The 26,922-nt window shown below is 48.6% G+C and overlaps 2 protein-coding genes and 2 non-coding genes across 4 annotated transcripts in view; 3 read left to right on the top strand and 1 right to left on the bottom strand.

Moving 5' to 3' along the window:
- The first annotated feature begins 7,501 nt into the window (after positions 1 to 7,501).
- RCSD1 (RCSD domain containing 1) lies at positions 7,502 to 16,244 on the top strand. The gene is given in 8 exon segments (XM_062511292.1): positions 7,502 to 7,538; positions 7,541 to 7,565; positions 7,859 to 7,967; positions 10,387 to 10,476; positions 11,729 to 11,800; positions 13,085 to 13,279; positions 13,855 to 14,575; positions 15,426 to 16,244. Coding segments are annotated over 7 exon segments (1,236 nt in total). The 3' UTR covers positions 14,563 to 14,575; positions 15,426 to 16,244.
- Positions 16,245 to 17,857: 1,613 nt separating this feature from the next.
- Positions 17,858 to 17,929, top strand: TRNAP-CGG (transfer RNA proline (anticodon CGG)). The gene has a single exon. It is a non-coding gene; the product is annotated as a tRNA-Pro (tRNA).
- A 386-nt stretch (positions 17,930 to 18,315) lies between these two features.
- On the bottom strand, positions 18,316 to 18,387 carry TRNAP-AGG (transfer RNA proline (anticodon AGG)). The gene has a single exon. It is a non-coding gene; the product is annotated as a tRNA-Pro (tRNA).
- Positions 18,388 to 22,958: 4,571 nt separating this feature from the next.
- MPZL1 (myelin protein zero like 1) overlaps positions 22,959 to 26,922 on the top strand; it is a 31,053-nt gene continuing 27,089 nt past the window's right edge. Inside the window, 1 exon segment of the mRNA XM_062515310.1 lies at positions 22,959 to 23,139. Within this exon segment, the coding sequence (XP_062371294.1) occupies positions 22,959 to 23,139 (181 nt within the window).

Genomic DNA, 26,922 nt, shown 5'->3' with positions numbered 1-26,922 from the left:
TCATTATAGCTGTCCAATGACCTTGCATTGGAGGTCAGGCACACGCTCATCCTATATTCATTTATCTGTGGTGGGATAAGCCTTGACCCGGTGCCACTCTGAGAAGGAATGTCATACTTCTGAGTTCTTCTTGTGGCTAACTTATTGAATAGACTCTAAGAGAGAGGCCAGCAGTGATTTACCCTCAGGCAAGAAGCTTGTCCTCCACTGAAAATATTTCAAAAAGGAACAGTTTAAGAGAAGACCTGATGTGTTTTCCTGCCACTTGCCTTTCAGGAGTTTTAGTTGAGTCTTTGTTAGGGCTGCTGTGAGAGGTCCTGTTTTCAGAGGGAGCTCAGGAGGCTGCTAGGGACATCTGGGTTCTAACAACACTGACTGCCTTGAAGGCAGCACGTGTAAGCAGGACTCCTTACCTCCTCCTGACTGCCTCCAAAACTTCCATGTCTAATATGTCTTTACTTTCTTGACATTTCTCAATTAATGAGCACTCCCTTGTCTCAAGGAAACCACAATCTACAGCTATGTAGAGATATGTTCAGAAGAGATGTGTGGGGGTCAGAGGAGTCTAAAATCCATCTTTGGGGCCAGGAACTCAGACTGGTCCCAAACCTAATCTGAGGTCCTGTTGTCTTCACAGAGTATTCTAAAATCTGGAGCTCCAGCATTCACTATATAATTCACAGATTGTTTTCCCCAAAGCTGCAAGAATGAATCTGTTGCCTGTGACATCAACCACATGTGGAGGCTTCCTCTGCAGTGGCAGAGGCTTCGCAGTGTAGATGAAGCTTTATCTTGGACATGCAATGGTTCTGCACAGCTGTGCACGCTTTCATATGAGACATTAACTCGTTTTGTTGCAAGTCAAACTAGAAACATGTTTGCACAATCTTCAAAATGCCAGTCTTGGCAAACAACAGCCAAGGATTCTGCAGAGTGTGCTGGGGTCATCATTATGCTCCTCAACAAACCCTTAGATTCTTTCATAACCAGATTTTATGGTCAGATATCAGCCTCAGAATTATTATTGTATCTTTCAAGTGGAAATCTTACTTTCTTTGCTCAGCTTTCTATTAGGTTTCACTCCTGCATCCTAGCAGTGAGGCACCCATGGCACTCTGAGACCAGTTATTTCTTTTTACTCAGCCATCTGATGGCAGCTTGGGGGAGAAGGATGAGGACTGTATGCATGCTGCCATTCATAAAGCTCACAAAATGCTCATTGGGATTGTGAAATGGAGGTGTTTAGTGTCTGGTAAAGGCTGATCAAAGATAATATTGCAGAAAGATAGAAGTAGAAAAGATTTTTTTTTTTTTTTGGTAGTGTTTAGGATACATTTGAAAGAGCTGCAAGGTACTCTTGTCTTGTTGTCTTCTGGAAAGTAACTGTGGTAATGCTCTAAATGCTCAAACAGTTCTCAGGGCTAGCCTAGCCCCACCAGAGGAAGGTGAAGAGGTGGTTCACAGGGTAGCTTTTGCTCTGGTGGAGCACAGCACAGGAAATATCACCCCTGTTCTACAGTAAATGGTAGGAAAGACAGGTAGGAGCCTTGGCTTTGCTTCCCAAGGTGCTACAGGCTACACTGACACAATGATGGACAGGACTGGCTATGAGCTATCACAGAGCCATAGCTGCAGCCACTTCCAGCTGGAGCTTCGGCCAATAGTTAAAATTTACTACAATGAGACAAGGAGCAGCTTCCTTGCCAGATAAGACGCCAAGTGAGTAAATAAATCACATAAATCCCTCCTGAAACAGAGAGCTGGAAGGTCTCCAGTGAGAATGATTTGTGAAGAGGAGTGAAGAGAGAGATGGGAAGAAGGATGCTTTGCTGGGATGAAGAGGGGTCAGCATAGAAAGAAGAGTTTTGTTTATTCAGGGCTTACATATTGGGATGTGCTGCTTCTTGAGCCAGAGGCCCAGTGTGGTGCTGAGCTCCAGTCGGAACAAGCATCATGAGATTTCCTTCTAGGGATGTGAAACATGGGCCAAGGTCAGTGTGAGCCCACCCACTTCCTGGGCAATCTGTGTTCAGCCTGTGTTCATGCTTTTGAGGGTCACAGGGAGAACAGGGAGGCTCAGCTTGTGGGTAGCAGCATCTCCTGCTTTGTGCTGCCTCATTCCTCATGCTGTGACTCAGGTGTTTTCCCACCCTCTTGTCTTTCAGGCTGCTCTTTTGGGGGAGTTTGTGTTTTAAACACACCCTGGTTATTTGCCTCTCCCTTCCCAGTTCAAACAATGTTCCCCTTTCAGTATGATCCCGATGCCACTGATGTACTCGCATGAGTACAGATAAACAAATCAGTTCGGGTTATATTGGCAGCAGGATGCAAGCTGGGATTCGTCTAAATGTCAGACACAGAGAGATGATTTTGAATGAAACTACAAAGTACATATTAGAGAGGTTTTTCCATTCAGTAGCATGGGTCCAATCCTAAACAAAAAAAACTATTTGTGAGATTTTTTAGTTGATTTAAAGAGTTTATGAGCTGCCCATCTAATCTTATCTGCACTTAAAAAATGCGAGAACCAAAATAACTGAGATGCATTTGTGGTGCATTTTCCAGAGCATAAGTTCATGTCCTCTGCAGATAAACAGGAAGCATACCTTAGATCGTGCCCTGTGTGACTATTCAGTGACCTTTTGCCTCCAGCTGGCCTCTGTGGTTGAAGAAAAGATGGGTCAGGGATAAGGGATTGGCTCTTGCCGAAGGAAATCGTCACCCTAAATTGGAGCTGTGCTTCATCACTTCTCCATTGCTTGGTCTGAGATGTACAGGACATCTCCAGTTCTTCAAAGCCCAGGTCTGCAGGGGAACCTTTCTGGGGAAGAGGCAGCATCTCACTGCAGGAGACATTCAACCTCTCCAGCCCCTGAGGAACCCTGAAAGAAGCTGTATTCCCTGATGCAGTGCGCGGTGTCATTCCCAAAATGCTCCTTTCTGTATCAGAATCGGGTACTTGAGAGCTTGAGAACAGCTCCTTTCAGCCAAGCTGATTGCAAATGAGCTCAGTTAGCCAGAAAAGCAGCACCTCCATCAGATTAAGGCACTATTTTGCCCTGCAAGCTGAGAGAGTTAGCTCACTTTGGTATAAGCTTTCCCGTGCAGACAAGGTCTGTGGCTGGCTGGCTCCTCAAATCCTGCAGCTCCCTCACTGAAAAACGAGAAGGGTCAGTCCTGGGAAGGCTTTGTGCATAATTCTTTGCCTTTGGAGAGCTGATCCAGGTAGGGAAGCAAGGGTCTGCAACAGGTTCTGCTCCCTCCTGAAATCCATGGTCAGGACTGATGCTTTTATTCCAGCAGAACCATAGCACTGCTTCCTAGTTGCTGGCCTCCAAGCAGAGTGTGATGGTGGTTTGATTTAAGTCCTTTTGACTTAAGGACTCTCCTCCCCACAGATGCATCCCCATCCCTTCCTTAGCTGAGCAGGTCCTTCAGGTGTGGAGCTTGGCCTCTGCCATGCAGCAAAGAGAACCTGCTTTCACTTGTGGCTGCTGTTATTTGAAGCAGGGCTGCTGGCCATGGCTCACAAGGTGTTTATGGATGTTCTATGAGTGCTTAATGGCAACTTCTTACCTGTGGTGGCTCACAGGTCATGGCCTGGACTTGTTTGCACTTCAGGTGGGTGGCAACAGACTGCAGGGTGAAAATAGTAGTGCCACAGACCAGACCAGCCTCGACCAGCAGGCATGCAAAAATACAATTTTTCTGTCTTATCAGAACAGGGATGTAATTTCCTCAGACTCTGGCTGGAGCAGTTAAAGGGAAGCCCTCCCCTCTGTGCTTTGGGCTGCCCCTGCCACCCCTCCATCCCTTTCCACTACAGCAGGGTGAGCAAGTGTTGGGCTGTGCTGTGACCTCCAAGGCTGAAAAGATCTGGGTTAAAAATAACCGTGTAAAGAGTTAAGGGGTGTATTTTAAGCCCAGGTCATTTCAGTGATCCAGTTTACAGCACAGCCCCACAAACTCACATGGGTGCAGGGGAGGAGGGAAGGGGGGAAGGAAAGGTCAGGGGAGAATGAGTGATTGGAATCATGAGTTGTCAGAAACCAAGGCTTTATAAAACTGCACCCCAAAAACAATGACACTCTCTTGTTTTCCTTTAGCATACTGACAACTCCCTCCTCATGGTGCAACATTGGGTGCTGAATATCACCCTTTCTGATATTTCTGTAATCAAAACACTAGCCCTGAGCCTTGGATGGCTTATTGTATCTGCCTCTGAGACATTATATTTGTCATTATTTTTGCCGTAATTGCTGTTGCTGAGGTAGTCTGTGCATGCAGCAATTAAAAGATCCCTATGAGAGTCACAGAGGAGCTTTGCAGTGCTTGTGGATCTGGCACGGTGGGCTGGTGTGAGAACAGGCTGCAGGGAGTCATTCCTGTGAAGCTCCTGTGAAACAAAGGAGGGATGTGAAGATGAAGGACTGGCCTCAAAACCATGTCTAGATGCAGCTGCATGAGAATTGGGCTGATAGTTGCACAGGACCAGTACCAAAAGTTCTGTAAGTGTCACAGATTTCATAGCTGCTGAATACTCCAGCCTTGCAAGGTGCTGTGGAGGTGTTGCTTCTCAGATAAAAGGTGACTCATCTGGCCAAAATGTCCTACTTGCAGAAGCAGACAAGTCAGAAGATTCATAGGGGAGGGAAGAAGATTAAGAAAGTATAGCTCTCTTCTGTTATTCAGCTGGTATTTAGCTCCACTAGATGACAGCCAGTAGAACCTTCCTCTTTTCAGCAGTCAAACCAGCTGTATGATGGGACATTTTTGTGGGGATCCAGTGGACCCAGGCAGCCTGTGATAGGAGCAGGATCTGTGCCAAAAACAGTGGCCTCTCTTCCCACAATCTGCAGTCAGGGGTAGGTGGGCAGTTTTGCTGTCACAATAGAGGCAAGGACCAGTGCACAAGGAAGGAGAGGTTTGGGGGGCTCAAACTGGCACATTTGTACCTCAGACACAGATAAAGGCAGAACTTCCTTCCCCTGTGCTGCTAACAGGGACTAGGCTCAGTTTTAAAAGCAGATGAAGAAACATCATTTTGAAAACCGTTTTCAAATTTACTCAGTTTCACAAACTTCCTTACTTGGAAAAGTGAAACAAACCCCTTACAGAGAACTTGGTAGTTGCACTTCCTTTTTTTTGCAGACAGTGCCATCCTTACATTGATGGTATAATTCAATTCCCATTTACAGCTCTGTCTGACTTTTTTCAGAATATACAATGTTCAGACACTTATTTTGTGGAACAGCAAAAGACCTCAGAGTAGCAATCACCAAATTACTGGTGGACTAAGCCTTTAACCTTAGCTCAGTGGTTTTAGCCCATGCAGGTTAACCATGGTTTTCTTCTGAAAGGGAGAAGAATCAGCAGCTGGCTGCAAAAAGCACAAAAATAATGTGTAAGCAATTCCACTGTTATTGGGGAAAAAAAAAAAAAAAGAGAGAGAGAGAGAGAGAGAAAAAGGAAGAGAGCTACTTCTCATCACCACTTAGAAAAGCAGTGGTGGGTTATCTCACCAAGGTGGGAAATGTGACCAGGAATGGGAGAGGTTGCATTAATATTGTGGGGCAGGAGAGAGCCACCACTGAGCTCTGGGGTGAGAGAAGCAGATATCTTAGACTTAGGTGTGGAAGAGGCTAAGGACTGGTACACACTCTGGGTTGAAAGTGATAAAATGAGGCTTCCCACCTTCCTCGTAGTGTTGGAAAGGAGGAGAGGGAGACTGCCCAGCTCCTGGAAGTCAGAGGAATGATGTTCTCCTTGCAGTGCAAGGAAGGGAACTTTTTACACCCAAATGCAACACCTTCCCTTGACCAGAAGACACAGAGCCTGGCACATCACCTGGGGGGCAGAAAAAAAAAAGTTGTAAAAAAAGCTGGATACAGCAGAGCAGTGTAACTGCCAGAAGGGATTTGAGAAAGGATCCTTTCCTGTTCTTTATTTTCCGTAATCGGAGAGTCTGCAGCTGGCAGTTTCTGGAGGACACAGCCCCGTGGGCTACTGGTGCTAATCTTAGAATGGCATGTTCAGAGCTTCCTGCACCCCGGCCCCGCGCCCTGCGCCCGCAGGAGCCGCCAGCACAAGACACCCATGGAACCCTGCTGGCCTCCCAGCTCTGATCAAAGAAAGGCAGCTGTGTTTTCAGAAATGAAATGAAAAGAAAAAGAGAGAAAGGAAAAATTCACCCCGAAAACAAGGGGTCAGAGAGGCCAAGAGGAAGTTCAGTGTCTTTTCTGGGTAAAGGCAAAGGACTGTGAATGAAGCTCTTGGAGAAAAATGGACCACTTGGGAGGCAGCCTTTCTGCCACATACACTGAGCACTTTCAGCTGCTTAGTTTCATCTGAGTCCTTACTTCAGGTGTCCATTCTACCATGCCCAGGTATCCTGGGAGCTGGTATGATGAGCCAAGTCTCCCAGTCCATCCTGCATTCTCCAGGTTCATTCTTTGCTCCTTCCTCTTCCCAGCCTGCCCTTCCTTCACAGCAGGGACACACAGCCTGCATCTTTACAGGTGTCCCTCCTCACTTAGGCCAACCATAATTTTCATGTGCAGCCAGATGCCCTGCTGATCTTCTTACCTCACTCTTTCTTCCATTCCATTATCTGCCACTTTCCCTGCCTGTAATTACTCCGATGAAAGGGGAAAAGTTGAGGGAAAGGTGCATGAAGGTCACTGGGATGAGACAGCTCGATATGACTTCCTTGGATTCAGGAAAGCTATTCCTGAATGTGTATGTATTCCTGAAAGTGTATGGACAATTTAACAGGCAGTGGCAGACACCTACAGGGGCTTGTGGGCCTGGGAAAAAGAAGATAACATTTACTGGGGGCATTTATTTGCAGCTCTCTGAGAAAGGGAAAGGCCTTCTTCCATGATGCAAACAAAAATTGAGAAGTAGAAAGGGCACTGAGGCAGTGGGGTGAGAAGTGTGGTGCTGGGTTCATGGTAGCAGTACAGGGACCTGTGACATTCCTTACTGATGGTTCATAGCCTGGTTCATTGTTCTGAGCTCTACACCTGTAACAAAATCAGGATTGTTATTCCTGGTTGGAATAACAATTGTTGGTTAGTTATTCTCAGCACCTCTGGTTTGGTTTCCCCGGCATCAGATACTAGAGATGAAGACCAAAAGCGTCCTCTCATCAGCTTAGATTTCAAGGCTTTCTACTCACACTGCCCTGTAGACACATAGCAAAGAAAACAAGGTAAATGTGGGATGACACCAGGGCAGTGTGATGTGGGAAGAGCTGCATCATCTAGACTTCAGCATAATCCTTCTGCTTCTCAGCCTGCTGTCGACCCAGGGGAGGGGAAACTTCTCTCAGCCATGGTATTTCCTCCTTCCCCTCTCAGTATTTCACTGAGAATAGAGCAGAACAGCAAGGGACACATCTCCAAGCAGATGTTGGCTTGCTGTGAGGGCTGGTAATGGCTTCTCACAGCAGAACCACTGGAAAAGCAAGGCTGATGGTGACCAGGGCAGTAACAAGGGTATGAGAGGGCTGAGGAGATGTATGGGAATGTACAATACTGCCTGCTCCATCTGCTCACTGCAAGGATAAGAGGAACAGACACTTGGCTTGAGACACCTGGTTTGCTTCCATTGAAAAGGACTGAGTGTAGGCTCTTCAGCTGGAGCTGAAAGGCTCTGCATGAATTAGTGATTTTCTGGGACATTTTAAAATGCTGCTAAATCCTGTCTTTCAAAACCTCTTGCTCTCAGGCTGGCTGATTGATGCCAGATGTGAGAAACTCTGCTTCAAGTCCTTGCTTACTCTTGAACTTTGTATCACATACACAGGCTTGCTTTTCCCAACCTTCACTCACAACTTCTTGTTCTTGGTTTATCAGAATAGGCCAGCAGAGACCAACTCAGAGGTGGACAAGTCAGCATCACCCTCAGTGGCTCAGCTAGCAGGAAAGTTCAAAGAGCAAGCAGCCAATATCCCTGGAAAAGAGGTAAGGTGTTCTGCAGCCACAAGCAGGAAATCAAGTGACATGTTAATCACTTGTCTCTTCCTGCTGGAACATCAGTGATCTGAGCATGAATCCACCTTGATTCTGGATCTGCACAAAGGATTCATCTCCTCGTGCAGTGCGAGTTGTGGCTGTATCTTCTGTGCATTGCGGATTGGTGGGTGAGTGTTTTGGTAGAGCCATGTCTTGGGACAGACACCAACCAAGATATTGCAGAGCTTGGAAGGGTGCACAGATTCACCCAACAGCAGCAGAGAGCAGCGCATGCATGTCCTATTTTGTGCTGGCTTTCGTGGGTAGACAGCAGCAGTGAATAATGAAGTAGCCAATACTGGTGGGAAAGGAAACAAACAACAGATGATGCAGTGGAGCAGCCAGTGGCAGGTCATCAGCACCTCATTCACAAAAGGAGGTTTTCTCCAGGTTATTACTTCTGTGTAGGTCTGAGAGAAAGCTGCCTCTTTACTCACCTTCATTGCCTCTTCCCGATGATATTTCAGACTCTGTGCCTATCTCTATCACGCTGAAACTTTATTTTAATGAAATCCCCCTATGCCAAGCATTGCCTCACACACTGACTTTCTCCAGCTAAGCAAAATGCTAGTGTACCTCTCTTAAGAAGAGAGGAAAGTCAGGGTTATTTATGAAATATTTATGAAAGGAGGTTGACATTTTCAGAGAGCCTCCAGCATCATTACGTCTTTTTCTTTTAGAAGCATAAATGTTTGCTGGTGGCCCTTTTCAGGCACCTTTTGAAACTGAACTGCTCCCTTCTGCCACTCAGCTCCTGATCCCAGCCTGGCCTAAGGGTATCCTCCCTGTCACCCCTCCTGTCTTTGGCTGGATGTAGTGGTGACCTCTGCCCTGCAGGGCTGGCATGCCATCATCTATCAGAGGTTAGCACTCCCAGGATGGGAATAGCCAATCTTTTCTCAAGCACTATTTTTTTTCCCCTCCAGTCACCAGCAGAGCACTCTGTCCATCCCATTACAGTAATTTCCTCTTTTGAAGGTATGGGATTTAATTGCACTAAGTCCCTCACCCTTCAGAAGGCAGAAAGTTCCCAGACCTCTGTTATCTGCAGACCTCTGCTGCTCCCAAGCCAGGGCAGCATGGAGGGGCCTCACAGTGCAGAGAAACTAATTTTCTCCAGAGACAGAGGAGGACAAAGTTTCCTGTCTTTTCTCTCCAAGCCATCTGTCATTTCCCCACCAGCTTTCCCAAGCTGGCTTCAAGGGATGGTCTTTAACCCTTGCTTGGTCTGTGCCAGCAGAGGGGAATGCCGGCAACCAGGCAACCTCTGATACATCCACTGTGGCACAGTGCAGCATTTCATGGTTGCATAATGGTGTGGTTTCCACAAGATGCATTATTGCTTCCTGACATGACACAAGGATAAGGGCAGGGATGCCCTGGACTGCTTAGAGATGCAGCAGTGCCATGGCTGGGTGCAGCACCTCCAGAATTTAAGTGACATCAGGTGCACAGGTCCTCCAAGACAGCCTCCAAGACAGTACAGAGGGCAAAGATGCCATAATCCGACTTTTCCCATGCCAGCCTGTGAGAGGGTAATAAAACTATTACTGTGGATATTATCCAAGATTCCAGATATTAGCCACTTATTTCAGATTATTTTTTTAACATATGAAAAGTGTTTTAGCAGCTTGGCAGGAGACAACAAACCTGGCATAAAAATAGAGTAATCTTGGCTTCAAGACCAGAGCAATAGTTAAGTGCTATGCATCCCTTCCTTCCTAGGGAGCTTTCTCATAGTTCTGAGAGTCCAAGAACATTCAGAAGGAATCGGTGTCCCTGCCACTAAGTTGCCTTGCTCCTTCTCCTCTGGAGAATATATTTATTAGTCAAATTTAAGGTTGCAGCTGAGGCCTTGTCCCTGTGCGCTGCTTTCCTTCAGTCAAGAGAAACGAATGGGGCTGAAATCCTGAAAAAGTCAGAATTCCCCTTTTTGCCCCGAAAATATATCAGACATAAAGTAGGAAATCACGAACCAGGTAGGCAGCTGAGACTCATTGAAAGGAAATCCTGGTAATGACAGGAAAGAGAACAGTAACAACCTCTCCATTATGAAGGGGTTTCCAGCAGGATGCTTTCCAGAGAAAGTTTCTGGAAAGGCTTCACCCTCCACAGCTTAGAAGAGTGTCTCTTGCACAAACAAAAAGATACAAACTACTCTTCTAACACTAGGACTGAACTCTAGATGCCACAAGCACACCCATGTGCTAATACCATCTTTTGCTGCCTTTGAATGACTCGTTTGGGCAGGCTGAGCCCTGCCTCCCAAGCAGGTCAATCACACAGCATGCCCGTTGGTGCTTGAATTTCACTTCCTTTTTAAGGAAACTGATTTCCCTGCTGCTGAGTTGGTTGTTTTCTTTCTTAGGTACCACCACATAAGCCAACTCGGAGGAAACCACCCTGCTCCCTTCCCTTGTATTCCCACAAAACTGAGACAAGTGACAATGATGAGCAAGTGAGTATCAATTTAATAGGGGGACAAGGTCTTTCCTCTCTGTTCTCTCCTGAGACATGAGTTTGGAGGTGCCAGAGAGGTCAGGCTGTGCAGCCAAAACCATCAATCACGCAGCAGCAAACCTGCCCCTGCTCTGACATGTGTACTGACCCAGAGTCAGCTCCATGCTGTTCCCTGCTCCTGCAGCATGGATGCACAGCCCATTTCTGCTGCTTTTGTTTTCACTCTTGGCACACTGATGGATCCATCCAGTTCATCCAGTTACCACTGCTCAGGAGCCACTGGTATTCATCAGATTTGAACCAGGAGCACCCATGCTGCTTTTTGAGCATAATGGGGTAATCATTTTGCTCATGAGATTTTTCCATCTTCAGAAAAAGGGAACAATTAATCCAGAGTGAAGAGAGGGTTTGTTGGCAATACCCACAGAATATTTCTTTAGGACCCTTGAATGAGCAGGTCCAAGTAAGCTAGCTGCTACTTATGAAATTTTACACTCTGGCCCACTTTGGTCACTTCTGTCCTTCTGTATTTCGGGGTATGAGGTCTACCCACCAAATTTCACATTGTCACCTGCTCTTAACAAGCAGGTAGCTCTTTGTCCTTCTTAGCTGAGAGCTACAGGCTCTTGTGGCCTCCATGCCAAAGGAACATTAAGTTTTAAAACATTAGATTCCTTCCTTTTCTGAAAAAAAAGCAATATGCTCCTTCTCAAAGCAATGCTCTGTCTTTCTCAAATGGCTTCCAGCCTTTTCATAGCTCTACCTTTCCTGCCATTTAGGCCCTTCCTGCTTAAACTATTTGTATATCCTTCAACTTGGTTACTCAAGTGGTGGCAGAAAGTCTTTCTCTTTACAGAAAGTTCACAGTGTTTGCCAGCATTAAGGCTTTAAGAGGTAGAACTTTAATCTGCCTGGTCATGAAATAATAGCAGGGGAAACCGTGCCACAGGCTAGATACCTTAGTAGAGGCAATGTAGGAAGACAGCCATCAAGCCTCACCTAACTCAGACACTTCAGACAGCAGCCCTTTTTCCCCAGAGGAGGGTTACATGTATCTAACCCTAGGATGGCTAAATAACAAAAGGAAAAATGGGGTCAGGAAATAAGAAAAATAAACTTCTGTGTGGAAGCTTCATTTGAGTCCCTACCAGCAATTTCTGCTTATCTCTTCCAAGTTTTCTGCCTTTATTGTATTTCCTCTTTTCCACCTACTACACTGTGATGTTTTCCTGTTTCATTTTATTTTGCAGAAGCGGTCGCCAAATGCTTGCCCCATTCCCAAGGTCAAGGTGAAAAGCTCACCCATGATTGAAAAGCTGCAGGTAGGTCCTGGCAGAAGCCACGTGGCTTTCCCAGCAAATTAAAACTGATTGGCATTGGTCACAGCTACTTCCCTTGCAGAGCAGCCACAGGGGAAGGGGATGCTGGAGCCAGGGATGACAGTGCAGTGGCCTCACTGGATAGGAACCAGCCCCACCACACACATAGAGGAAGGCAGAGCAGCTCTGGTAATGGTAATGGGCACCAGAAGCAGTCCAGTGATCCCCAGGTGTACCCATAAGCATGTCAGTGCACGGATCAGGGTCATTTGGATCTGTGGAGTACATGGCTGGGCATGGGCATGGCAGCAGCACTGCTGGAGCAGGAGCCTCAGCGTAAATGAAGCTCTTGAGAGAAACCCTGGCTGAGACTTCCTCCAGCTCCTTCCTCACAGCAGTGTCATTCACACTGAGTCCCCTGCAATCCAATGGGGAGCTGGCCTCGAGCACAGGCAGTGACAGTCCTGGCAGTGGAGCATGTGCTCCAGGCTCTGGCTGTCCCATGTGAGTGCCTGGAAGCTCTGCTCTGCACTTCCCTCATCTGGATTCCCACAGCTACACACAAACACACCCAGCACTTCCTGCCCTTTTTATGTTTCTGTGGTGCCTGATCTGCGCTGCTGAGGGCAGCTCAGCACTCCATGGCCTGAAGACAGAGTGCCCTGCCCCTGCCAGCTGCCTGTCCCGGCAGCACGTGTCATTCCAGAGCCTCCTGGCCACCCTCACACAACCTGAGCCTATTCATAGCTCTGTCCCTCCTGATGCACCCAAGGACATTTGCCCGGGGGAGCTTCTCAGTGAGAGGCCAGCAGGAAGTGTTTTGCCACAGTTAATCACAAGCTCGGCTTCTTTCCATGGTCTTCTCATAACTGCACAAGTCATTCTGCAAGACCTGCAGATCAGGCTGGAAAATGAGAGCTCCGGTTGAGCACACATGGGAGGGTTTAAATCTCGGACCTTTGCTGGCTGCATGTTCAGATTTTCTACCAGCTCAGCCACTGCAGACTGTAGTGGCTTGGCTGGGTTCACTGGAAAATCCCAGAAGGCCTCAGGATGACAAAAGAACACGACCTGAGTTTCAGCTGCCAAGGAAAGACAAATGTCCAGTCATAACTTCTCTGCCCAGACTTGTTTGTTGACTGTGTCACCAGGAGAAACCCAGGACTAGGAGGTCTGTGGCTTGTGACAGCTGAGAGATGTGACAGGGCAGGGGTTCCCCTGTGTGGTTATCGTGTGTAGCACATGCTGCTGTCAGGCATGCCCCTAATGGGGTTTTTTTCATTGCAGGCTAATCTGGCTTTTGCTCCAGCTGCTCTGCTGCCGGGAGTGTCTCCCAAAAGCCCTGGAATAAAAGTCCTGGTTTCTCCATTCAGCACGCCTCCCTCAACGCCCACCAGCCCAGGGACTCAGTCCCAGCCCAGTGAGACACCAGTCAGCTTTGATCAGCCCCCAGAGAGCACTCAGCTGCAGTTCTACAACAAGGTAGGATATACATGCTAGGATTTCTCCATTCCACAAGACTTTGCTTATTGCTTGGGGATGAAGAGGAGGCTGAGCCCTCAGTCCTGCTGTAAGAGTGTGTATTTGTGGCCAGGAGAGATCATTTATGCACCAGGTTCCAAACAACCTCTCAGTGTAGCTGTGTGGAGTCTCCCCTGTGCCTGCCAGTGGCTCCAGCAGCCTTCCTGGCCCGGAGTGCAAAGGAAGGGGGATGAAAGGGCAGGACCCAGTCACCTCAGCTCGGTAGTACCGGGGTGGCTGGCGCCAGGGAGAGGCTGTGAGCAGGTGGTGCCACATGCCAGCGAATGTCTGAGGTGGCTGAGGCTCAGTTCAGGGAGCCACACAGAGCACAGCAGTTTCTCAGGTGTCACCAGAGCGCTCGGCGCTGAAGTGAGGAGCCACAACCTGTATCCACCATCACCAGCTGGAGTGCAGGCTCCTTCCTCAGCCTCCCAAGAGTAAAAAAGGCTGGTACATCCAGTGCCGTTTTCCTCTGTTGTGGTTTTTCCACGCCCACTCTCTTGACTGATTCAATGTCTGCTTTTCCTGCCTCCCAGGTGCGGACGCGAGGATCGATCAAGCGCAGGCCTCCCTCCCGGAGGTTCCGGAGATCTCTGTCCGAGTACGGAGACGGGGAAGATTTAGGAGTCAACTTGTCCTCTCCAGAAAACGGTGCCAGGGAAGACGAGGTCTTTGGGCCCAGTGGCAAGGCAGAGGAGGTGGAAACAGGGAGCAAAGAGGAAAAGAAAAAGTCAGGGTCTGAGGAGAAGCCAGCATCTAGGACAGGATCCAGCCGATCAGAGGATGAAGAAAAAGGGAGCAAAGAGCAGGAGAAACAGGCAGAGTCTGAGGAGAAGCCCCCATCAAGGAGAGGATCCAGTAGATCAGAGGATGGGGAAAAAGGGGAAAAACAGCCAGAGGAAATTACTCCTTGCAAGAATAACACAGGGAATACAAAGGAGGAGGAAGTGTGTCATGATGCCCCAGGAGAGAACTCTCCTCAGCCTCCCTCTGGAAACAATGAGATGTGTGACAGTGCCCAGGGAGAAGAGCAGCACAGCACTGCCTGTGAACAAGGAAAGGGGGACAAGCAGAAGGAGGAAGCTGAAACCGAAACAAGGGAGAGCAGTGAGAGCACAGACATACAGAGAACATCAGACACTGAAGAAACAGCACTGGCACCTGAACCACTGCAGGATGCAGTGGGATTAGGGACTGCCAGTGAGCCTTCAGTGCCAGCCACGCAGGACCAGGGCACAGCGTAGCTGTGACACACAGGTAAGATGTGATGGTGGCTCCTAAGGCACCTGAGGGTTTTGCTATTAGGAAAAATGGCAACTGTGGCAGAACACAATGATGATTTTGCTGCTCCCCACGTGTCAAAAGCCTCAGATCTTAGGCCTGCAGAGACTGTGTGGCAGGGTAATCAAAGTGACCAGCCCTCCTGGGTGGTGTTACAGAGAGGATGGAAAAGAAGCAAAGCTGATTCTGGATTCAGTATAATGGAGAGGCTCTGCTCACCAGGCACCCTCCTGCACTGCTGTTTTGAAAGCAATCTGAAAGTACTTGCAATAAAGAGCACATTTCCCCAGCAGTAACCATGTATACACCATATCAATATGACTCCTTATATATAAATATTTATGTGTGTGCACAGGTTGTATGTATACCTGTGTACATACATACATACATATATATATATATATATATGTATATATACCCTATGTGTGTAGCTGGTTAGCTTTGCCAACAAATGCAGGTCACACCAATTTTAATGATCAGCTCTGAAATCATGCAAGCATGGGCCTTTGCCACTTAAATAAAAGAGGATTTCTGCTGGCTGAAGCAGGCCTTGTTCCATACACCTTCTTGTGTGTTCTGTAACCACTGATAACATAGCCAGATGCCTGAGGATATGTTTCATCCCACCTCAACCACCTCCTCTCCAAATGCTTCCTTGTTTTGGCAAGGAGCAGCTGAAGGAAGGATTCTGGTGCTTGGGCTGCAGCTCATCCTTGCCTCCTAGCACAGAAACCACCAAAGTACCCCCAGGACTTCCTAGCACTGTCTTTGTTTAGACCCATGATTATTTTTCATTATTTCCTTACTTATTTTCCCCTCTCAAAAGGACATACCCAATCAGGGCAGAGAAGATTTAACATGTGGATAGGAGCCATCTAACGTAATCAAGATGGAAGCTACTGGAAAACCTTCAGTGGCAGGAGAGGAGCAGAATGCATAAATCCCCTGAGGTCCAGACTCACCACAGAGCTGTGTGGCCACTCACTGGCTCCCTACTTTGCACCATTGTATTTTAGGACAGCTGGAAAAAGAGACTGCTTACAATCTCTCCAGAGTTCAAGACTCAGGTGTTGTCTGGCATTCCTTGGTGATATTTGAGAACTGAGAGACCTGATACTTGGTGTCCTGGAGCCAACAGCCACCACCACTCATGGTCTTTCTGCTTCTTCATCCTGCTCCAAAATGTCTTTTTCTTCTTCCCTGCATTGGTCTTAGATGAAGTTCATCAGTTACGTACATACATACACGTATGGTGCCTTTTTTGGTAGCTTCTTTTAAAGTACTTTGGGTTTTAAACAGTATGTTTTCTCCATATGTGCTGTATGGCAGATAATGTGGACCCTGAACACGGTGAAAACTCCTGGAACATTGTTCATAAAAATATATAAATATAAAATATAAAATTTAAAAATCCCTTTGAAGTGGGGCTGATCTGTGAAGCAGCTACCTGTGGTAGGCTGGTAGGTCCTGCGTGCTTCAGTTTTGGGGTGCTTTTAGTGTGGTGGAAAATGAGAACCAGCAGATTGTATGCAAAGAAAAGATGTGCTGAATAGGTCAATAGGGCAGGTTCTCTTATCTGGCTCTGGGTTCCAGTCCAGATTTAGAAAGGCTGTTTGTCCATCAGTCTTTCTCACTTCCAAACTCTGTCCAGTCTGTGTTGAGACTTCTGGTGTGTGGCCCCTAAGAGCCACTCATTATAGAAAGCATCCCAGCTCCTGGAAACAGCCAATTAATTTTGTGCATGTCAAAGAAGATGTCCTAGCTGGCTGAGTTTCCAATGGAGTTGCCAGGCTGAATTGGCCAAGTTCAGGCAGCCAGTCCCCTCAAAGTACTTATTTACATTCACTCCTGGGCTACTAAAAGTCACGGGCTAGCTAGTATTTGAGAGTATTTGAGGGAAGGTGAATGTCAGATCCTCACTTGACCAGTTCCCTGACAGCAGTGCGTGAAGCTGTGTTGGCCCCATGGAACAAAATGTCCATACTGGACTGAGGTCACACTTGCTGAAAGCCAGCAGCACTTGCCCTCCTGAATTAACATGGGCTTGTTGGGAAACATGACCTCCACACCCTTTTGAGCTGTGCTGTGGAGCATTGTTGGATCCACTTGAATCTGCTTGCTCTAGCTTGCATTGCAGGGCAGGCTGCAATAATTTGGCTGCCCCCTGTTTCTTCTCTCAGCAGAGTGTCCCATCTGGATGCGAGTGGCTGTGCCCTTACTGTACATACAGATATATGTGTGCCTGTGTAGAGAACGTGTATGTATGTCCCGAGCACGGGAATGGAAATCCGAGGGAGAAACAGAATAAATAAGTGGTGGAATAAAACCAAAGCAAAACAAAAATCCGTGTGTTTTGTTTCCTCCTGGAGACATGAAGAAGCCTGGGGAATAATGGACAGAACTGGTAGCAGCAGGCAAAAAAAAAGGTGAGATGTCCACTGGCATTAGGACTTCAAAATTTAAATTTAATATGGGAGAGCAACTACTGAGGAACAGGGAGGAATACGACTTTTTGAAAATAGTCTGCGACGCAGAGGCGTGCAAACACGAGGATGTCAGGAAGCATTAGCAGGACAGAGCACATCAGGGACAAGCGGGATTCAAACCGGGGGGGGTGCTGTGGGCTCAGAACCCCAAGGCGATGCCTGCGGCTCCCGCGGGCGCTTGTCCCGCCCGTGGATTTGCCCGGGAGAGTCCGAGCGCACCCGGGACACGGGGGATGGGGGGGCCCGGTGCGATCCGCTCCGCACCGCCAGGGGGCGCAGCGCTCGGCGCGGCCCGGGACGAACCAAAGCCGCTGTTTGGCGGGGGGGGTGGGCTGTCCCATTCCTCCGCCTCGCCATCCGCTGGGAACGAGGTCGCTCGGCTTCCAGCGCCACCGTGCGCGCGGAGCCGCAGTGGGGATGGCAGTGGAAGTGGGAATGGGAAGGCTGGGGTATTCCTGCGCCCCTCGGATGAGCGCGGGAGCGGGGTCTGGGCGGGGGAAAGCAGCGGAGCACCCCGAGGGCCGTTGCTCCCCCCGCGGGACCGCGGAGCCATCGCTAACGAGCGGAGCCGTAGGCTCGGGGGAAGGGCGATGCCCTGCCAAAGGAGACGGAGGCGGCGGGAAGGGAGAAATGGCCTCAGCCCGCGCAGTTCGGGGGAACAGGGATGAGTTCCGGAGCGCTGGGCAAAGCCACACAGACATTGGCACGGGTGGCCAGGACGGGAGCGGCGGGACGACAGTGAAGTGCTGAGCTGGGAAACCTCCTTCAGAGCGGCTCGTTGGTCTAGGGGTATGATTCTCGCTTCGGGTGCGAGAGGTCCCGGGTTCAAATCCCGGACGAGCCCGCTAAGAATGGGGCGCAGCTGCGCTCCGTATTTTGCTGCCGCCGGGCCCTGCTGAGCTTTTGTGCCTCAGGCCCGCCCGCAGCAGGACCGGGAGCGCGGGGACGGCGGCGGAGCCGGCACGGTGTGCCGAGGGCGAGGAGCGGTCCCGCAGCGCTGCTTCGGTGAGGGAGAAGACAAGGGTCCGCCTGCCTGCCTGCCTGGGAAAAATGGAAGTAGCGAGGCCCGGTGCGAGAAGAAGAGGAGCGGCCGGTCCTCGGTGAGTTCTCAACGCTTTTTGTTGCGCTGAAAAGGAATGGACGGGTCACGTCGTCGGTGCCGTCCGTGCCGCTTCGCTGTCCGCAGGAGGAGCCGCCGTTGCGGCGGACAAGGAAGAAAAACAATAGGGAGGGCTCGTCCGGGATTTGAACCCGGGACCTCTCGCACCCTAAGCGAGAATCATACCCCTAGACCAACGAGCCACTGTGGAAGGAGGTTTCTCTTCCTTGTAGAGGAACGCTGTGATGGCGCCGCGCAGCGCCGGCTGCGGCCCGTTCCAACCCCGGCGGTGTTCCCGGTTCCTGAGGGGGACACAGCCGTTTCCTTGTGGCTGCCGGTGCTCCCCGGGTTCCTGAAGGGGGCCGCGGCAGCCCTGTCTCCCTGTGGGTGTGAAAGCTGCTCGTGCGCGGCGAGCCATGGACCGCGGCAGCCAGGCCGCAAACCCCAGCGCACCGAGGGGAAATTTGTGGTTCCTTTCCATAATTTTGAACTCTATCACAGCCAAGTAGAGGCAACGTTACTTTTCTGACTTAAAGATTATGATTTCATGCAGACCTGGTTGAATAGAGAGTCTAGGAACGCTGATGTTTGTCACTGTTACCTTGGCTTTTGCTTCTGTACGCCAACAGCCTCTAAACTAATTTTGCCCAGAGCCCAATATATTCCAAGAAGCTGGGGGGAAGGTAGGAGGGAGAGACGGGAAGACAAATTGCTTCTATTTTATGTGCTTTCTTATGTGACAAGGCTACCAGGAAGACTCATGACTGAAGTTGTTCCTTAGTGTCCATTCAGCACTGAAATAGCTCATCATTCCCATCCTTTTCCATCCTCAGTTTTCCTGAGAACACTTGTCCTTGCATAGTGGGTGATCCGAGACATTCTTCTCAATCAAATTATGAAATAGCCAAGTTATGGAAGACAAGACTGGGAGGGTATCTTGTACAATAGGTACAAATACCTCAAAGGTGGGTGGCAGGAGGATGGTGCCAGGCTCCTTTCACTGGTGCCCAGTGCCAGGATGAGGAGCAAAGGCCACAAACTACATTGCAAAAATTTCCACTCAACCAGAGAAAGCACTTCCTTGTGCTAATGGGCCAGAGCACTGGAATGGCTGTCCAAGGGGATGTGCAGGAGTGCATATCTCTGCACACTAAACAGTGTATACTGTACAATTCCTCTAGGATATACAGTGATGCAGGCTAAAAAGAAAACAATCAAAACCATTAAAAATGTAAAATCAGTCTAAATATATTTTCTTTTCCATCTAGAAGTTATTACCCCTTTTTTTTAACATCAAAATCCTCCTTGCTCTCTGTGGCAAGCTACTAGAGACCTCTCCAAAACAAAGGATAACAAGGATAACAAAGGTCTGAATTTCTAATGTACAAAGCAAGAAGGAAGAAGATGCAATATATGTTCCTTGGGATAAATTAAGTTGTCCCAGCACCCCATTGCCTCTCTGGAAGTAGCAGAAGAGAATAATTTGATCATCTATATCTGGATAAAAAATGTTCTGCTGTAAGCAGACCTGATATTGTCCCAGGTGTTCTCTGTACTGAACATCTGTTTTACTGCACAACAAACAGGGAAGTCAGGGCTGTTCCTGTGGCAATGTGACCTCAGCTCTGTCAGGGAAGGGAGGGTGTATGTAAGGGCCATGTGTGGCCACTTAAATCAGGTTTACTGCAGGATTGTACAGTTTTGAACTGTGCAGTACTGAAGGACCTGGAGGTAAACAGTGAACTCTGGGTACTGAGGTGGTTTCATGCTGGTGAGAGCACTTCCAGCCAGCCAGGAGAGCTGTAAGGTTGGCTGGAGTTTCCGTGGAAAGGAAGAGCTCTGAGGAAATATTGAGGGAAAAGGGCTTGGAGTGAGTGTCTTATCACTGCCTATCAGTTTCTGCTCCATTTGGAAAGCAGGGGTACTGATGAATTGGCTAAGGACCCACCCACAAGGGAAGTCAAATAAGGTGCCAACCAAGCTAGGTGATACTTCCCTGTAATACAAAGAGTTGCCTGTGTTGTTGATATTTATTCCCAAGAGGTGCCCTGGATTTCTGCTAGCCTGGGTTTCTAGAAAACACGTACAGCAGTTAGATGAGGAACATGCTCCAGAGCTTCCCCTTAGGGTATAAATAATGGATGCATAAGCTGTTACATTTTAAATGCCATGAGAACTGTAAGGTGGTGTCTGGCATTACAGCTGATGATAATAAAAAAAATAATCTGCCTGTGTTTTTGCACTCTTGCTTTGTCACAGCCCTCCTCCTCAGCATGGCACACAGTGGCCTTTCCTGTGGCCTCTCTCACCTGCAGATGTGATGAGGTGTCCAGAGAGTGGCAGAGAAACTGGTTGCACTGGGATCTGGGTGAGGACCAGCATCCATGGAGTGAGCACTGGGCAGGAGCAGAATATCCCACAAGGCTTCTTGAGGCTCAGGGATGCAGTGAGCAATAGCCTTGAGATATGACTCAGCTTGTGCAACTTCTTTAAAATGCATGTTTGGGAAAACACGGCACAACAAAGAGGTTCTCAGAAGCAAGGAGGAAGAGGGAAGGATGAAAGCTTGGTCTCAGGGGGTGCGTAGCAGCTGGGAGTCCAGTCAGCAAGCCGAGGGAAATTCCAAGCAGGTATTTTCAGGTGAAAGGCAAAGGTGGTTGTGCGATCAGTGCAGCAGGAGAGCTTCTGAAGGAGCTTGTGCTTACAGGCAATGCACGCTGAAACAGGCTCTCTGAGTTAACAGGGAAAAATAACTTGCACGGTTTCTGTGGAGGCAGGAGGAACCATCCGTGTCTGTGCTCAGAGCTTGCAGCAGCGCTTTCCCAATCCCTTGGGACAGACCGGCGCCATAAAGTGCAGCCGGGGGAACTCGAGGCTGGCAGAGGGGCTGGGGCACTAAATGAGCACCAGGATCGGCTCCTGCTGTCACTTCCCTGTTGGAAACTGGGCCGAGTGATGCACAGAGGAGACTTCCACAGGTGAGAGTGCTGGGACACCGCACCACAGTGAACAAACCGCTGTGGTCCTCATGGGACCCCGCAGCTCCTGTGGTGTTCTTGACTACGAAGCACAACTCCAGTGGAGCATGGAAAAAACTCCAGAGAGTTTTGTGACTGTCAGTGATTGTCCAGATAGGTTCAGTGCCAGCTGGAATGGTTGGTGCCATGCCTCCAAAGGCACTTGAATAAGCTTCCTGCACTTCAGGGTCGCTGTAGGACAGCACCAGAGCTTGAGGGAGCCCTGTGAGGAGCAGCTAAGGGAGCTGGGGATGTTCCCCCTGGAGAAAAGGATGACCTTACTACTCTTTGCAACCATCTGGAAGGAGCCAGGTGGAGTTTGGCCTCTTCTCCCAGCCACAGGATAAGGAGGACAAGACCTCGAGCTGTACCAGGGGAGGTTCATGTTGGACATTTGGGGGAATTTCTTCACAGAAAGGTTGATGAGACATTGGTGAGAGGAATGACGGATTTGTCTTTACAAACAAGCTGTGAGTCTGCTGGCAGATAAGACTAGCACTGAGAGATAAAAGAAACAATGGGAAGGATTCAACTGATTGATGAATGGAAAAAAAAAAAGATATATGCCTTTACAAACAAACTGTAGGTTAGGTCTGGTGATAAATGAAATTGGATATTGGAAGATGAAAGAAACAGCGGGGGAAACCATGAATTCCACAAGAATTAAAAATTAAAAGGGAGGGTTATACATTAGAGGGGAATCTTAGACATCAGGCATTCCAGGAAGTCTGTATCTCTCGAATACCTTAGCCAGCAGGGAAAGAGAGAGGGAAATGCGGCTGGGAAATCAGTATAAAAGGAAGCTGCATCCTCCAAAAATTAGAGATACCCCAGGGGAATGCCCCATGGCCGCTCCATTTATTCGAATAAAGTAAAAGGACTCCTCTGTCTCCTTTTTGGACATAAACCTATGGCGTTTGTGGGTTAATTTTCGTGACATTGGGATGGGATACCCAGGGAGGTGCTGGTAAGGTGTTTAAGGAAAGGCGGGACGTGGCAGTCAGTGCCGTGGTCAAGTTGACATGGTGGTGTCGGGTCAGAGATTGGGCTCGATGATCTCGCAGGTCTTTTCCAGCCTCACTGAGTCGGCGATTCTGTGATTCAGCGCTCCTGCGACCCCTGGGATGCACCGGCCGGGAGGAATCCCGCGGCGCCCGCGCCCCCCGCAGCACCTCCGGCCGGCCGCGGGGGAGGTGCCAGCGAAGCGCCCGCCTGGTGGGGGCGGGACGAGCGCGTTCCCTGCGCCCATAGGTCAGCTGGACTTGATTGATGGCTCTATTGTCCAATCGCCGTAAAACAGCGGGGCAGGGAGAGGGCGGGGCGAGAGGGGCGCGGGGGGTGTGTGTGATTGACAGCAGCAGCAGCCAATGGGCGGGTGGGGCAGGGGGCGGGGGGCGTGCCCGCGAGGCCGGGGGCGGACAATGAGGGCGCCGCGGGGAGGTGGCGGCGGCTGGAAGATGGCGGCGGGCGGAGGCAGCGCCGGGCGGCCCTGCGCAGCATGGCTGCTGATCGCCGCCGCCGCCCTTAGCGCCGGTGAGTCAGGGACCGAGGGAGGGCCGGCTGCCGCTTCCCCATGGCGGAGGGCGTTTCCGCGGGCAGGACACGGCTTATGCCGCTCGCTGCCCACCCGGTTCGGAGCCGGGCTGGCGGCGGCCGAGGACCCCCGTCCTCTCCGGGAGAAGGGTCGGTGTGCAGGGAACAAAGCCCCCGGGAACCGGCGTGGGCAGGGCACGGGGTGCCGCGGCGCCACAGCAGCGATGCGCGGCGGCCCCGTCTTAGCGCTGGTTCCGTAGAATCCATTAGCTTGGAAAATATCCCCGAGATCATGGAGCCCGCCCTGGGAGCCGGCGCCGCCGTGGGTTCTTCGCTCCGGGAATGCGGGTGGCGTTTGCTGGGAGAGCCACGGGGCGACCGAAGAGTGGGGACGCTGGGGTTGCGGTAAATGAGTTGATTCGGTCAGTGGTGAAGTATTTGGGTGGAGGGGGAATTATGTCAGTCAGATGATGCGCTCATGACTCGTGTATAGGTGCAGAATCGCAGAACGGGTCTGCTTGGAAGGGACCTCAGTGGGGTCATCTGGTCCAACCTCCCTGCTCGGGCAGGGTCATCCCAGAGCACATGGCACAGCATTGTGTCCAGATGGTTCTGGAATATTTCCAGTGAGGAGGACAAGGCTGTGGAGTGGTAGGAATGGCAAGAGTGATGCTTAATTGCTTTGTGGATTAAGTTCTCAGGGGGCAGAGGGTTCCGCACATCACTTGGTCTGGAAAAGTTACACGCATTTCCCACGCCAGCTCACTGTGTGTAAATGCTGGGCATGGACAGTGAGGGAGTATCCACTGTGTAGACACCCCGAATATCCAATGATGGACATTTCTGGTTGGCAGTACTTGCTTAGTAGGTAAAACTTTGTGAAGCGCTTCAGTAGGAGATGTTAAGAAGCCTGATTCTTCTGAGTCTCCTCAGTTCATGTGTCTGGAAAACTGTGTAAATCTGCAAGTCTGTCTGGGAAGAGGTTTATTAAGAAACTGTGCTGAGTGGTAAGGAACTTAAAATTTAATGGAATTTTAGAAGGGTTGGGGTTGGAACAAATCTTAAATATAATCTTGTTCCAGTCCCGCTGCCATGGGCAGGGGCATCTTCCACTAGACCAGATTGCTCAGAGCCCCATTCAGGCTGACCTTGAACACTTCCAGTGATGGAGCATCCCCAAGTTCCCTGGTCATTCTGTTCCAGTGCTTCCTTACCCTCACAGCGAAGAACTTCCTCCCAATATCTAATTCCCATTACTATTCCTCTTCCAAAATCTGTTCCCAAAGAGCATGGTTTGCTTTTGTTTAAGATGACTGCGTTTTGCAATAAAGAAGTAGAGATTGCTAAAGCTTCCTGTGTATCTTCAGAGGCATTACTAATAAATACTTACATAAATATATTTAGTGTTTAGGATTTAGTAGGTAGATGTGAAATATGCATATATTACAGTAAAACTGAGATTTCTGGAAATACATATGGAGGCAAAAGAAGAAGGAAGCATATTTCCCCTGACCACAACAAAAGCTAGCTACAGTAAATGCTATGGGTAGGTGGGATTAGTAGATCATTGTAGAAAGTCTGAATTTATTCCTGTGTTGGCTTCTTCTCTCCTTGCACATCCTTAGTCCTCCTGTCTGCTGTGAAAAGGAAGGTTTGCATCTCTGCACGGGAATAAGTGATCAGAGTGCAGGCTCTTCACCTCTTTTGCATACCCAAAGGAGTTTGGTGATGGGAAGGAGATGATGACCTTTCCCTGAGTTTGGGGTTTGGGGTGCTGAGGAGTCCTAGATAATCAGTGCTGTGCATTTCATCTTGCCTGTGTCATTCAGGCTCCTGATGTTTTTTCAAGGACCATTCCTCTTCGAATTCCCTTTCCTCATGCTGGATTTTCCCCTCATGAGAGGTTCAGAAATCAAAAGCTGCCTTTTTTTTTTTTTTTTTTTTTTTTTTGGCAAGGGCAGGGGTGATGTTTGCAGAGGGCTGTAGCTGCTGCCTGGCTCAGATGTGGCTGTGGTTGGGTGGTGGATGTGCTGCACACGTGGCTGCCGTGCCTCCCGCCTGCTCTTCTGCCTCTTCATATGCTCCATGGCAGGTCTGCTGCTGTGGCCAATAACCTGCAGAAATAAGACAGAAATATTGCTTAGGGTGCTGTGCTGTGCAGGCCCCATGAAACAGCACAGCCTGCTCTGCCAAGCCTGGTTGCTTCACAGCTAAGTATGGATAATACAGTTCTAGGCTTATTTTCACATGTGCCCCTGCATGTGTGGGTTAGGAGTTCATCTTGCTTCTTTATGCTCAGTCATCTGAAAACCCTGTTGCTTCATTTACTTGTAAGAATGAAGGATCATTGTCAAATGTGCTGTCTGTGATTCTGGGGACATTTTGTAGCATAAGTAGTTAATCTAGGTATAATCTCTTTCTGTGCATGAGTGAGCTGGAACAATCAGTCAAGAGTATAGAGAGAATGGATTATTTTGCAATTGTGCATTTGTAAGCCATGTAATTATGACTTAAAGTGGTATCCTGCCTGTGTCTGACATGAGGATGGTGCCCGATTACTCCTGATAGTCTCAAAAAATGTCTAGATATTACTGGAAAGAATAATGATAATTTTTTTTATTATTCTTTTTGATACCAACAAAACTTGATCTTTTTTGAAATTTATTTTCTCCTACTACCCCTTTTATACACACTCATACAGTGCACAGTGGGCACATACACACGGGTCACTAACAAGCAGCTATTGAGATGTTAAATAGCTCAAGTGCCTGTTAACTGCTTTGAGCTCACCAGCCCATTTCAGTTGCTGCTTGAAACGTTTCCTGAAAATAACAGTGTAAGTCAGGGTTGCAGTGCTCACTTCATGCTTGTGCCAGGTTTAGTCAGAATTCCTGTAGTCACCCCCGTCAGAAGCTGTTAGTCCTTTTAAGCTCAGCCCACTGATGCTGCAGGTAGGAAAACTGTCTTGCCTGCATTGCTCAGTCGGTTCTGCAAAGGCAAAAGCCGGATAAACTCTCAGCTCACCTTGCTTATAGTAGCAGCATAAAGTTCTTGAATATGTTGAAAAGCCTGTACCTTAATATTTTGGTGATAAAATGAGGTTAAATGGCCAGATGCTTCTTGGCCCCAGCCATCCAACAGTCCCAGTCTCTTGCTTGTGTAAGTAGCAGCATGTATGGCTGTGTTGCTGGTTATTTTAAGTAAAATTGATTGTATGGAACAGCAATTCCAGTGCCTGTCTGTGGACCCATCTTGTCCTGACTAGTGCTGGATATCCTGTGTCCCATAGAGAGTTGAGATGGAAGACCAAACAAATGAAACCTAGTATTATGAGGGCGATGTCTTGTACTGTTTGTCTTGAAAGATTTTAGTCTGAGTAGTTTCTAAAGACTTACTGTTTTTCTGGGGAAGTGCCATATAGATCATCATCAGGTCATCTATCCAAACCTTATTATTAGCACCTGTACTGGGAGTTCTCCAACTGTGGTATGATGTGATGTGGTTTGATCTTGTATGGCATACATTGCTCTTTCTACCACCTGCATGTAATTAACAAAATAAACAGCCTTGTATGCAAGAAAATACTTTTTTGTTTTTGTACTATTGAATGCCTACTCAGGATATCCCAGGAACACATCAGAAAGCTGGAAGCTCTGTGTGTGAAAACATTTACATCCTTATGGCATATATACTTCTGTCTTTTTTGTTGTGTGTGGTTTGTTTGTCTGTATTACTTTAGTGGTCTGGGTTAGTGGAACCCCACAAGAAGTGATTAGGGCAACGGAGAGGATGTGGATATCTTGTGTAAGAGAAGGCTGTGCCAGGAGAGGACAAGAGGTTCTAAACTGGCTTTACTGCCAGCAAAGAGACTTGGGGAGCTCTAACTGCACTGATTCACTGTTATCTCTGTCAGCAGTCATGTGGAAAAGCAAGTGTTTACTCAGATTAGGGTTTAGCAGTAAACAGTACCCATAGCACAGAAAATGTGGCAATGCATCCTAAGGGAGGGTTAACATCAGTATTTTCTGCTGAGCAGGTTGAAAGAAGGTTTTTTCCTCCCAATCTCTTTTATCTTTAAAGGGCCATTCTGTTACTTGTCCTGAATAAGCTTTGTTTTTTAAAAAAGAAATTGAAAATGTTTATATCAAATAAATGTATTGCTACTCATCTGGGACAGAGTTAATTTTC

The sequence above is a fragment of the Cinclus cinclus genome, chromosome 2 (genome assembly GCF_963662255.1).
Source record: "Cinclus cinclus chromosome 2, bCinCin1.1, whole genome shotgun sequence".
Taxonomy (NCBI): domain Eukaryota; kingdom Metazoa; phylum Chordata; class Aves; order Passeriformes; family Cinclidae; genus Cinclus; species Cinclus cinclus.
Note: the sequence above shows the minus strand (reverse complement) of the source record. Positions and strands in the feature narration are given on the sequence as shown.